A 14,033-nucleotide genomic window follows, 5' to 3' on the forward strand; every position below is an offset into this window, starting at 1 on the left:
ATCTTAAATAGGAACAAAGAAAGAAGATTTGCAATAGGAAACAAAATTTTCAGTCATTAGTATTAATATTTATTACAGAGATGCTGTAATGTAGATTGAAAGTTTTTACTTGCTTTATTAATATTATCTTTATGACTGGTTGTGAGATAATAATACCAAAGTGACTTCAGTGTTCTCCACAATTTGTTTTTGGCTTCATAAAACCTTAGGAAAGTAATGCTGCCTTTTAACTTTTGGCAAAGAGGGCATTTTGAACACTGCCAGTGAATTTTAGGTGCACCTTGCATGCAACTGTTTTTATTCCCCATGATCATGGTGATAACAACCAGTTCCTCTGTCTTTTGTTTTCAGCTCTTAGGACAGCTGTTACTATTCACTTCACACCTTCATGGTGATTTTACAAGGAGAAAATCATTTTACTAAAAGATGAGGAGGGAAATCTTGTGATGTATTTGAACTTTCTCTGTTCTTTGACTTTGAAAATATTATCCTCATCACAGTCAGTTATACATTTTGGAAGGTTATTGATTGCCTAGCAGTTCATTATGTTGTTGAATGATCATTTTAATTGACCTTTTAAGTGCAGTATAGTAGCTTTATTTTCTATATCAGTAGTCCCTTAATATGCGTGTCACTCTCTTTGCAGAGCCTCACTATTTGATCACCATGAACTGGCAGGCTACTTAATTTCAGTGGTAACTATTCCATGGACAGTTTTTTATTTTATTACTATTTCCAGTTGAACAACCATATAATTAAGTAATACAAATGTTCAAATAAGCTAAACTTTAATTTGTTGCTTCTCAGCAAAAAAGTTTACAAAAAGATGACTGACACATTTACAAATAGGCTATATTGTGTATGAATACATTCCTGGCCAGATGTCATTGCCATGTAGTTGGTCAGAAGTACCAAAGTGTACTTTTGTACCTAGATCCATGTTTTTAGTGTTGGGGGTTGGTGAGTACATGGCAAGGACAGTTCTGTGAACCAGTCCTAGAAGAGGTTTAGGCTTCGCAACTCTGATGACTCTTCCATGCACAAGCTTCCAGGTGGAAGCAGGATAGGTAGCACGAGTCGCCTCCACCATTCACTGTAAGCTTCTACCCCAGCTGCCTCGGGCCATATTTCAATCAAGGAAAAACTGAGAAATTAAAAATACTGTCTAAATTCTGTAACAAGTGAAAGCACACAGTCTTTTTCATTCTGAGAAGGGTACTTACTCAGTTGGCTTTTGAGTTAAATTTTAACAAGTTGTTTACACAAACGAATATATGATGTATTTATTTAAGGCCCACTGTATCAGCAAAAGTGTAATTCTATTTGTAGTGTTTGTTGTGGGTTTGTTGTGAATAGCTACTATTGAAATTGTGATATTTACATAGAGGAATCCTGGAAAGATTCATTATATGCCGTAGTTTTGTCATGCATGGTTTCCTACAAATGCAGCCATGTCACCTGGCAACCTCACTTAACCAACATGAGATTTTCAAAGGGGCTGCTGGTGCTATCATTCGTCTGTACTTGCTGGGTACCCCCCCAAACAGGGAACTATCCATGGCTGGAGTTTAAGTTATTTTTATTATCGTGTCCAAAAGATAGAATTCTTTCCATGAACTTTTTTTTTTTTTTTTTTTTTTTTTTTTTTTTTAAAGATTTTATTTTATTTATTTGACAGAGAGAGATCACAAGCAGGCAGAGAGGCAGGTAGAGAGAGAGGAGGAAGCAGGCTCCCTGCTGAGCAGAGAGCCCAATGCGGGGCTCGATCCCAGGACCCCGAGATCATGACCTGAGCCGAAGGCAGCGGCTTAACCCACTGAGCCACCCAGGTGCCCCTCCATGAACTTTTTTAAGCCCTGTTTCTGGTTATGTAAAGTATTACAATTAACATATCATGGTAAATACTGACTTAGTCATTTAAAATATCTGTGACTTTTAAATATAAATTTTCTCAAATATTTGGCTAAAATTTCACTGTAGGATCTGAATTAGTTCAGTTCAGTTGTTTCAGTTCATCTATTTCAGATGAAATGGATTTTTTTTTTAAAGTGAACAACTTCTTATGAATGTTTTAAAAATCACATATGCAATAAATTTGGAAGATTTTTGTACCATGGATATTTAAAAGTATTTTCTTACATTGAGAACTAAACTGGTGATAGAGGTCGGAGGATTTTATTTTTATGATTTAGTAATATTTTTACTAACATTAACATTGATGTTACATACATTAATATTGATCTGTTGCCAGATGTCAATCAAAAGGTTAACACGTGAGGATAATTTTTGTTGTTAAAACTGTAAAAGAATGTCTTGATTTCTGATGTTACAACATAAAAATTAGAGGGAAATTCTAAGTAGTTCTGTAGTTAGTCATGTACTTGAGTGCTAGCCCTATAATGGTTACTCTATTTTAATGAATTAACGTCACTTACTGATTGCAGTGTAAGCTAATTTGTTCATAAACTCTTTGTTGAATAACTTGTTTTATTTTAGGGAGCAGATATTAATAGCACTGATTCAGAAGGACGTTCTCCACTTATATTAGCAACTGCCTCTGCATCTTGGAATATTGTAAATTTGCTACTCTCTAAAGGTACCATGAGGGGCCAAGCCAAGCTTTTAGAACTACTACTCAATTTAATATTAAACATTTATTGGTCATTTATTGTGCACCATGCTTTGGGCCAGGTGCTGTGAATATGAAGATAAATAGAATACTTTCCCTGTCTGGAAGAATTTTCAGTCCAGTAAAGGTGTGATATTTAAACAGATAATTTCGGAATAACAATAGACAACATTTATAAAGTGAGAATTTTATCGCAGGCACACTCATGAACATTTTAACTACATTCTCTCAATTATTAATCCTGTGGTGTGGGTGCTATGACTGTCCCCATTGTAGGTACTAACCCGATGTGAAGATTACAGAGAGGAGAGCTACTGTCTTTCTTTCTTGATATCTAATCTCTCCATCTTTATATTTTATGCTTTAAAAGCTAAGCTATCATATATTAATCGACATAACAAATCATCTAGTCTCTATTGCCCCTACACACACACACTCACACACACAAACACCAAGGTAAACCAATTTTAAATCCAGTTTTGTTGTCTAAATAAAGTTTCCTATAAGTTAATGTTTGACAAAGTTTTAAGTAAAAAAAGCTTTTATTTTCTTAAATTGAAAATCTACCATAGGTCATGCTTTAAATAAATAAGTAGAAATTATATTTATATTGTGTTTTTTTAGGTGCCCGTGTAGACATAAAAGATCATCTTGGACGTAATTTTTTGCATTTGACGGTACAGCAGCCTCATGGATTAAAAAATCTGCAACCTGAGTTTATGCAGGTAATATATGTATAAATGAATTTCCATAACTGAGTTGGGTCCGATGGAGAATACAATAATTTTGCTTATTATGATTTTTATTATTATGAAGTCTGACTCTGGAATTTAAAAATTATTTTAAAATAAAGATGCCATATTTGAACACATGATGATTATGATAATAGATTTCATTGGTATTGAATTTTCCAAGTTACAAACGGTTCCCATATATCCCCATCTATAATGAGTCAGCTTTCCATCATTCTTTTAACCATTATGAATTGCTTATCAGTGGAAAAGCCAGGTGCATGAGTCAATTAGCAGTATTTCATCATCAGTTAAGAAAAATTTATGTGTATTTGATTTGACAGATTGAAATTTTATCTCCATATTTATATTCACCAGCACATACTGAGTGACTATGAGATATAGCTGAAGTTCATCATACTTTTGTAATAAGTAGATTTTCATATTGTCAAAGACTTTAACAAAGAATAAAAATACTTTTATTTGAACATTTTAAACAAAAATAATAATTTATTGATTGGATCAAGTGCTCATTTGGTATTCACTTTTTATTTCATAGTCATATAAAAATAAAGTAAATCTAGTTTCAGCATCTCATCCCTTTTGCCTAACAGAACACATTAACATTAAGCTCTTAAGTGTTATTTGGGGGAAGAATGTAAAAGGAAGGCTGAAAGGGGTGGCCTTTAGCAAACACATTTAGAAAACACTCAGTTGAACAGTTAAGTACATTTCTTATCCTTAGGATTTTTCAGAGCCCTTAATACAGTAATATACATTTTAGGGAAGCAGAGCATATACCATTATCCATATTTATTTTACTCTAGTACCTTTAAGTTATTATATTTTTGTCCTCAAGGTACACCTATTGATCCTTATTGGGAAATACTGTCCTACAGAATAATTTGAAAAATAATATATTAGCATGAAAACAAAACTATATTTAGAATATTTGTTTTTTTCCATAGATGCAGCATATTAAACAACTGGTAATGGATGAAGATGATGACGGGTGTACCCCTCTACATTATGCGTGTAGACATGGGATTCCTGTCTCTGTAAATAACCTACTTGACTTTAATGTGTCCATTCATTCCAAAAGTAAAGATAAGAAATCACCCTTACATTTTGCAGCCAGGTAAGGGTCAGTTTATACAATATATGAGCATGTTTTCTCTCTGTTTAATATTTGCTTTGAAAACATGAAACCTAATTTTTTCAAGTTATGGGCGAATCAACACCTGTCAGAGGCTTCTGCAAGACATGAGTGACACGAGGCTTTTGAATGAAGGTGACCTCCATGGAATGACACCTCTGCACCTAGCCGCAAAAAATGGGCATGATAAAGTAGTTCAACTTCTTCTGAAAAAAGGTGCATTATTTCTCAGGTAAGGATATGTCATCAAAATATTTATATATTCTTTTTAATTGGCCATATTCTGGCTATTTTTCTATGTTATTTTTAATTATGATAGCTAACTTTCTCACTAAGTACTTTTATCCATCTTACTTAATCCTCAAAACATACATGACTTCTCAAATATTGAAAGGCACATCAGTATTATTTCTGATTGACAGACAAAGATATCATAATTTATAAAGTTGAAGACTTCATTCGAGGTCACAGAATAAGTGGCTTTGTGGAAAGTAGTTCTCAGAACCTTTGAAATACAGTTCTTGATATTTGGCTTCATCATGCTACCATCCCTTTAAGCAGATACATGTGCACACACACCCTATACAGATTCAGACTTTTTCATTCAGTCTGATGGATGATAGTTGTGGCCGGCGCGACAAATCAACCAGGAAACGTGAGGGTAAGAGGATGGTGAAAAGAAATTAAGAGACAAAAAGATAGGGGCAGGAGGGACACTGAGGAGGATGTCCAACAGTGCTGATTTTATTCCACATCTTACAAGCATTTATAAGGCAGATCACAATAGAAGGAGTAACCGCAAGTTTTACATTAACTACAAACAAATCTCGTGATGCCAGGTAGTCACGGCTAATGCCATTAGCTACTATTGATACAAGAAGTTACAATCAACCAGGGAGTGGATTATGGGAGGTACGGGAACAACAAGGACCAACTAATACAATCAACCAGGGAGTGCCTGTGGGAAGTCATGTAGGCGAGCGCAGGACACATAGCACAGACCCTTTCTCAGTGCTACTCAACCTTTCCTGTCCGTAACCCTTTATTAAGGTATTTAGACTTAAAGGGAGACACAAGTCAGGGCCTGGTTTGGTCCTCGTCTCAAGCCTTATCATGGCCTCCAACAGATGATGAACATGAAAAGCTCCTTTTGTGTTGCAACACCAGACATGAAGAATTCCTAAATTTCATTATACTTATAGGAAGTCTAACAAAAAGAGCAAAGATAAAATAATTAAGCATTAAAAAATGTAGTATAATTAAATGACATCTTGGTAAAAAGAAAAGTTTTATAGAGGTTTGGTGAGCTATTTTCTAATTTTACCAGCAGGGAGGCAAAGAGCTTATTAGGCTAAGTTCAAAAGCACATTTATTATTATTTTTTTAATCAGAGCACCAGTCATGCAAAGTAGGGTTGCAGCTGCAAAAGGAATGCTCTGCTCAGTTCCCTCCTACCTCCAAGGGGCCACCAGGCAGTGGACATGCAAAGAGGATACCAAATGGATCCAGGCCAGAGATTTGTTGCTTAATGACATCATAATAACTGAAATGGCAATGTGGACTTTGTACCTTAAAATAATTGCTCACCAGCACTGAAATTAAATTATGTCAGGATCTCATTTTTTTTTTCTATCTCTAATTTGGAAAAATGACAGGCCTTCGTTGTATTTATATCTTGAACTTCTGTTAGAAACAACAAACATTTTCTAAAGGTTAAGAAAGCATCTTTGAGAGCACAAGAGGAATGCTCTCTTCAGACCTGAACACTTAGAAGAATAAGGAGCATTAAGCTAAGCATCTTAAGGTGATATTATTATTATGATTATTAGCAATACCTAGTGGCCATGAAGACTAATACGACCATCATGGAATTTTTTTAAAGATTTTATTTTTAAGTAATCTCTACACCCACCATGGGGCTTGAATTCACAACCCCGAAATCAGGAGACATGTACTCTACTGACTGAGCCAGCCAGGTACCAATCACCCCCATCATGGAAAATTTTTGATGTGATATTTGATGAAAGAATAAAACAAGATTCAAAATAGTGTGTATAAGTACATTACAGCCTTGAAAAAAATATGTACAGCACAGACATGCTAACTCTAGTTTTACCCACCTCCAGATGTTTATGTACTTTTATATGTTAATCTGCTAAATTAAAAAGTGTGTATGAATCACATTCTAGAAAGGTTATTTAAGACCATTAAGCTTGAAATTAGCTCATTTGTTAGAAATATGTAATATTTAGATGCTAGAACTCAGACAGGCTTTTTTGTTGTTGTTGTTATATGACTCACCTTTCCAATGGGTAGCCTCCTTTCCCACGATTCACCTGTGAAGTGAATGCACAGTCTTTTCTTAACTCTTTCACAGTGACCACAGTGGCTGGACTGCTTTGCATCATGCTTCCTTAGGCGGGTACACTCAGACCATGAAGGTCATTCTTGACACTAACTTGAAGTGCACAGATCAGCTAGATGAAGAAGGGGTAGGTACTGTGCTCCTCATACCTGCCCAATATCTTGGCGTAGGAGAAACTTCCAAAATTACAAGAAAGCTGCCTTCTTAGTCACTCTCTTTCTTTCCTTGCTGCATTCATACACTCTTTTTTGGGTTCTTACTCTGCAGGGGAAAAAGAATAAGAATGCCAACGGGGTGGATGCATGTTGAGAACACCTCTTAAGTCTCACGGAGACTCTACAGGCCCATGTAGATCGATGAAAAAATTTTCGCTACTCCCCGGTGAACCAAGGAAAATGAAGTCAGGGATAGGTCTTCATAAAACTAAGTGTATTGGATTTGAAGGACTATCCTTTATTCTGCTATGAAGTTCTCCCTCTTTTTATGGAGTGTATTAAATAAGTACACATTCTTTCATGAAATGATAGTTTTCACTGCTTTTTAAAATGTCTCTATGGGGCAAAATTAAAGACTGGCAACCTTCTAGCTATATCTCTCTTTTTTTTTTTTTTTAATTTCACAAGTCTGTGAAAACCCCAAATCTGGAAATTATTGCTCTAAGATAATAAATCTCTTGGAAGTATACTGTGGTCACTCCAGTATCCTTACCCTGAAAATTTGTCATTTATCCTTGTGGAATCATCCCACTGCAAAAAGAGAGTATGGAATTCCATATATACGCACACATAGCACCCCTTCCCTACCACACACACACACACACTCACACACACACAACACACACACACACACAATGTTCAAATATAAACTCATTATGCGAAGCCTGATTCTGAACACTGGCTTTAAATTTTATGTATTTTGGTATTAAATAGTTAAGTTTAATAATTTATTTTAAGCAGTTCAACAATGAAAGCAGAAAAATAGCCAGAGGGTGACCAGTCATTGTTACTGGATTTTCTTTGTTCTATTTTTTTCTTTTTTTAAGATTTTATTTATTTATTTGACAGAGTGAGAGAGGGATTATAAGCATGGGGAGTGGGAGAGGGAGAAGGAAGCCTGATGCAGGACTCAATCTCAGGACCCTGGGATCATGAACTGAACTGAAGGCAGATGCTTAACAACTGAGCCACCCAGGCGCCCCAACTGTGTTCTATTTTTTCTAAAAGAACACTGCGCTTCACTTTGCTGCAAGGGAAGGCCATGCCAAAGCCGTTGCACTTCTTCTGAGCTACGATGCTGACATCGTCCTGAACAAGCAGCAGGCCTCCTTTTTGCATGTTGCAATTCACAATAAGAGGAAGGAGGTAGTTCTTACGACCATCAAGAACAAAAGGTATGCTGTCTTCCTATCCCATTGTCATTTAATGTCCTCTGGGCACATGGGATGATACACAACCTGAGAGGAAATAGGAAAAGAATAAGTTTCAGCTGTTAACATTCCTTAAACAGCAATTGTTTACATAAAATTTTTAATTAATTTAAAAAAAAATACTAAAAAAAAAAAAATGAATGAGAGACATTTCCATGCAAGCTTCTGTGATTTTCATTCATTATTGACAAATCTTGCTCTGTGAATTTACTCACTCTCCCCAAATTAAATAAAAGTCTTTTTGAAAACAAAAAACAAACAAACAAAAAAAATTTTTTTTAATTAACTCTTTGGGTAGCAACAGACATGTTACTTAACCTCTCTGGCTTTTGGTTTCAATTTGTAAATTCTGGGAGCATAGATCACCTTCATAACACCCATGTAAGACACATGGGGTTCAGGCATGTGTAGTCGTGTCTTTGTCTACCACACTCTGCCCTGATCTCCATGAATCTGCCCAACACTCTTTTACCAAAAGAAATGTCGAAACTGGATGTTGGTGAAAATAATCTCCAGGGCAATTATCATATGGTTTCACTTATTTGTGGAGCATAAGAAATAACATGGAGGACATGGGGAGATGGAGAGAAGAGAGTTGGGGGAAACTGGTGGGGGAGACGAACCATGAGAGACTATGGACTCTGGAAAACAATCTGAGAGTTTTGGAGAGGATGGGGGTGAGAGGTTGGGTGAGCCTGGTGGTGGGTATTATGGAGGGCACGTTTTGCATGGAACACTGGATGTGGTATATAAACAATGAATTCTGGAACACTGAAAAGAAATTTAAAAAATAATAAAAATTAAAATAATAATCTCCAGGGCATACCCATGCTGTTACAAGGCCATCTATTGGAATTTCCCTTAACACAGGATCTTTTGTGGTTGTGGATTTTTAAACCATACTCAATGGAGTTTTAATGATGAAGTTGGAGGGTCGTTTGTTCTACTTTTCATACATAAACTTTTTGTATAATCACAGGTATGCTCGAGGGCCCAGTATCACCCAGTCACGGACACAGAGATGAACCTTGCCCTATTCAAGACAGATCAAGCCTGTGTTTTGATCTCAAGTTCTCCCTGCTGATCACTTCTTTGAAACACGAGTCACTGCAAATGTGAAACTGGAAGTTTTCTACTGATTATGTAGATATTCTAGATGGATTTTACTGATAAGGTTAACAGAAAATTTGGGTACTTTTTAAAAGTAGTCTCTTATGACCTAGATCAGATCTCAGAGGAAAATGTCTCTTCTTTACTTCCTGTTGGGGATTTATTTCCCCCTTGTGATCATAAGTATCTTCTTATTCTGTCCAACTGGATGGTGTTGGAGAAGGGAGCAGGCTATGCCATCTCTTGGCAGAATCCATGCTTATTAATGTACTTGACACATGTTTTGTAGTTTAATGCAACGCATGATGTGTACATGGATTGAATGTTAACTATCATGTTCCACTGTGTTGTTATTGTATTTATATGACTGTGAATTTCTCTACCCAACATGACGAGGATGATTTCAGGATGAGAAGAAGATAAAAGCTTACCTTCTGTAGAAGGCATTTAGAGAACGAGAACAATGATTATAACAGCCATCTTGGAATTTGTCCACATTTCTAATTTCCATTAATGGACAAAGATCCTATTAACGGATTGATCTTGATTCACATATTGGTTCCACTGGAACAAATTCCGGTTTCTTCTAAAGTTATAATCTTGAATTTCGGCTGGTAGCTTTGCTGTATTGAACAGAAAGATTAAGACTTGTGTTTGTGTTATTATTATCACCACTGTTATTTTTTACAGATGGGAAGAATGCCTTAAGGTTTTTAGTCATTATTCTCCAAGCAATAAATGTCCAGTTATGGAAATGGTAGAATACCTTCCTGAATGCATGAAAGTAAGCCCTCTAGACAGAACTGCTTCTGGGTAGATGCTTAGCATATAATATAATATAATATAATGTAACATAATTTAATATAAAGATTTATTATTGTCATTATTGTTGTAATCACAATGTAAATAATAGTAATTTTCATTTTTAAAGTAGTTTGTTGTTTCCCATAGGCTATCAATCAGGGAAGTTAGCCAACAATTATTTAATAAGGACCTACTTAGATTAAAGGATGCTATTAGTTGTTGTGTGGAATCTAGGAAAATATAGTTAGGAGATTTTTTTATTCAAATAATCCAAATCTAGAACAAAGACCGCTAATGGTAGTTGCTGGCTGAGTAAAGTGTCTAGCTGGTTTTTCTGGGGGCATGCATGTTATTGTCTCAAAGCTATAGTAGTTGGTAACATTTAAAACCAGGCTACTTAAGGATCCAGATATCTGGCTTCCTATAAAAATCAGAAGGTCTGGTGACTGGGCCTCCTCCTCGTGAGGAAGGAACTGCTGGGCTAGTAGCAGCTGCTTCCTTTAGATGGGGCAAACACTGCTCCCATTGCGAACACTTTTCCTTTTGTATACTCTGTCTAATGCCTCCTATTTGTTGCCATGTGTTGTCATTCTGGTACAACTTCTCTCCTAGTAGTAGAGAGATATTTCTCTGTATTTGCCTCTACCCAAACTGTGAAGACAGAAGCCAGCTCAGGGAGAGCCAACATTTCAGAAACAGTCGGAAAGAGTTCTTAAGGCTGGTACAGTTTATTCATTTACACTACCTGCCTGGTCTCTAAGGACCTCCAAATGTGTGCTTCTCTGCTGGATTAAACATATACCCAGCATGTGACTGGACTCCTACAACAAGACAAACACTCATGAACAGTTGAGGATGTGAGTATTTAAGGAACTAGATGGGAGACCTCCTTGGGAAGGTAGAGGGTCGAAGATCAGGATAGATATAGAATAATCAAAAGAAGAGGAAGGATGTCGAGTGTCATTCATAGGGAAAAATATATTCAAATACTGGAGGAGGCAATGAGACATTGAGACACAGGGGACATAGGGCCCGGTTCAGAGACTGATGGTCCTGGGATTTAGTCCTGGCTCTGCCTCTTGCTGTGCTGCTTTAGGCAAGTCATTTCACCTCTCTGAACTTCATTTTTGCATTCTTTCTTTCTTTTTTTTAATTTTTAAAATATTTTATTTATCTGAGAGACAGAGACAGAGTAGGAGCAGGCTGAGAGGCAAACGGAGAGGGAGAAGTCAACTCCCCGTTGAACAGAGAGCCCGATGACACAATGACGCAGAGCCAGGAGCCCTGGATCCTGACCTGAGCTGAAGGCAGTTGCTTAACTGACTGAGCCACCAGGCACCCCCGTTTTCTGCTTTCTTTACCTCTAAAAAAGTGTTGCTGATACTGATCTTGCAAAGTGATTTTAAAAATTAGAGTTAAAACAAATGAAGTATTCAGAATGGTGCTTGGCATATATTCTACTATCCTACTATTTTTATACTGCTTCTGTGGTTGTTAGCACTACAGCTACTCACACTTACTGTTTTTATTTACTCAGTAAGCATTTGGTATGTGCTAAGTGCTTCAGATGCATTTTTTTCTTTACAATACCTAATAAGAAACTGGAGCCAGTCCAGTCCATAAATTATCATTTCAGGTGCTTAAATTTCATCAAAGGGAACATAAACATTCAGAATTGAAAATGGTCTTGGAATTTCTTACTTAGTAATTCCAGTAGTTGCAGTCTGTCCTAATGAATAATCATACGTACAGACAGATTTATATACAGTAATGTTTTCTGCTACATTATTAATAATAGTAAAAAAAAATAAGAAATAGTCACATGTGGAAAACATAGGATAGAACTGAAGAAATTATACTAAAATGTTAAGAATTATCAATTGTAGATTATGATTAGTTTTTTCTTTTTTACACTACTGTATATTTTCTAGTTAGTTTTCTATAATTTCCTTGTATTTTAGTATTGTGAATTTTTCCTTAAATAGGGAAACTTGAAGGTCTTTCAATTTAGCCTCAGGTGACACATTTGAATAATTTCCATAATCCCTCCCCCATTTACCCACACACCCCCCCCCCACCCACCTCAGTCTATCTTTATTTTGTCTGTGCTGATGTTTATAAAATTCTCAGTCTCAGATCTGCTTCTTTGGTTTTGCTTTACACAGCACTACTGACTAGCTTTGTCTTCATTATTTTTTTTTTTAAAGATTTATTTATTTATTTGACTGAGAGAGATCACAAGTAGACAGAGAGGCAGGCAGAGAGAGAGAGAGAGAGAGAGGGAAGCAGGTTCCCTGCTGAGCAGAGAGCCCGATGTGGGACTCCATCCCAGGATCCTGAGATCATGACCTGAGCCGAAGGCAGCGGCCTAACCCACTGAGCCACCCAGGCGCCCCTCATTATTTTTTTTTTTTTTATGATGCCTTTTATGATCCTTAGTATCACTGTTGGGTCACCAACAGAGATTGAACTTTTTTAAGTCCCTCTGGTGCTTCAGACCAGCCAGGACAGCAGTGCCCTCCCAGTGGGGCCTGGGTCCCTATTTCTCCCTGGCAGTTGCAAGTGGGGTTGACCAGATGCCCCATGAGTTTTGGGGGACACACTAGTGGGGTCATCTGGGGCTTTGTGTCCAGACTCTATTCCAGGAGGGCAAACTGGGCAGTATTTTTTTTTTCTCGGGATGATGAATTTGGGGCACCAAAAAGGTGCCAACACACAGATTGGGGGGGTGAGTGAAATTGTTTATGTTAATAGACACCCCATAAAAATATTTGTTCCTACACACCCTAGAGGTATGGCTCTAATAATCCCTTAAACATTCTCTCCTTTTCTTAAGCATCTAGAGGGCCTTCAGTATTGCTGTGTATAACATTTATTCCCTGCTGTGCTATCACGCAGCTCTGGATGAATACTTTGTCAGTGTTGCTCAGCAAGTGAGGTACAGAAACCAACCCAGTACTCCATGCTTGAGCAATATGGAAGATGACATTGAGACCAAAGAAAGACCCTAGTGCTCAGCTGTGAGATCACAATTAGAAACAATAAACTATCACTATAAGATGCTGAGCAAAGGAATCCTTTATATATTCTCTAGAAGCCCAGGACATCAAATCTTAGGCGAAACTAATGAAATATTTTTTACTCCAAATTTTAGTAAATGTAATTTCATTCTTAACCACGTGGTACATTTTCTGAATCATTTGGTGTTTCTGAAGCATACAATGATAGTTGAAACACTTTACATTTTGAACTTTGTTCCTTGATGACATGGATTATAGTTTATGTTGAGGCATCAGAAATGAAGGGAGGGGAAAGGAATATCTTTAGTATAATTTTAGAAGGGGAATCAAATCCTGTCTCTTATATAAGTCTTCTGACTAATCTCTTAGCCATTTTTTCTTTCTTAAAGGTCCTTTTAGATTGTTGCATAATACCCTCCACAGGAGACAAGTCTTGCAAAGACTACCATGTAAGTTTATTTTATCATGATAATTTAAAGTTTATTCTAATTCTTTAATGAATATTAAAAACGTTACTAGAGTTCCACAATCTCAGTTGGTAATTATCATCTTCATTTGTCATATTATTGTATCATCTACTTGTGAGAGAATTTTTCCTTCATTTTCTCCCAATATTTTAGTTGTTTCTAACAGCATTATTATTATTTTTTAAAGATTTTATTTATTTATTTGACAGACAGAGATCACAAGTAGGCAGAGAGGCAGGCAGAGAGAGAGAGAAGAGGAAGCAGGCTCCCTGCGGAGCAGACAGCCCGATGTGGGGCTCGATCCCAGGACCCTGGGATCATGACC

The 14,033-nt window shown here is 36.6% G+C and overlaps 1 protein-coding gene across 1 annotated transcript in view; it reads left to right on the forward strand.

Moving 5' to 3' along the window:
• Nucleotides 1–14,033, forward strand: part of LOC111156789 (transient receptor potential cation channel subfamily A member 1) — a 105,271-nt gene that overhangs the window by 24,173 nt on the left and 67,065 nt on the right. Inside the window, exons 8-16 of the mRNA XM_022517853.1 lie at nt 647–695; nt 2,497–2,596; nt 3,254–3,354; nt 4,329–4,498; nt 4,584–4,748; nt 6,894–7,008; nt 8,105–8,271; nt 10,108–10,201; nt 13,631–13,690. Of these exons, the coding sequence (XP_022373561.1) occupies nt 647–695; nt 2,497–2,596; nt 3,254–3,354; nt 4,329–4,498; nt 4,584–4,748; nt 6,894–7,008; nt 8,105–8,271; nt 10,108–10,201; nt 13,631–13,690 (1,021 nt within the window). The remainder of the gene's footprint in view (nt 1–646; nt 696–2,496; nt 2,597–3,253; nt 3,355–4,328; nt 4,499–4,583; nt 4,749–6,893; nt 7,009–8,104; nt 8,272–10,107; nt 10,202–13,630; nt 13,691–14,033) is intronic.

Source organism: Enhydra lutris, unplaced genomic scaffold, assembly GCF_002288905.1.
Source record: "Enhydra lutris kenyoni isolate GAN:26980312 unplaced genomic scaffold, ASM228890v2 scaffoldscaffold49, whole genome shotgun sequence".
Classification (NCBI taxonomy): Eukaryota; Metazoa; Chordata; class Mammalia; order Carnivora; family Mustelidae; genus Enhydra; species Enhydra lutris.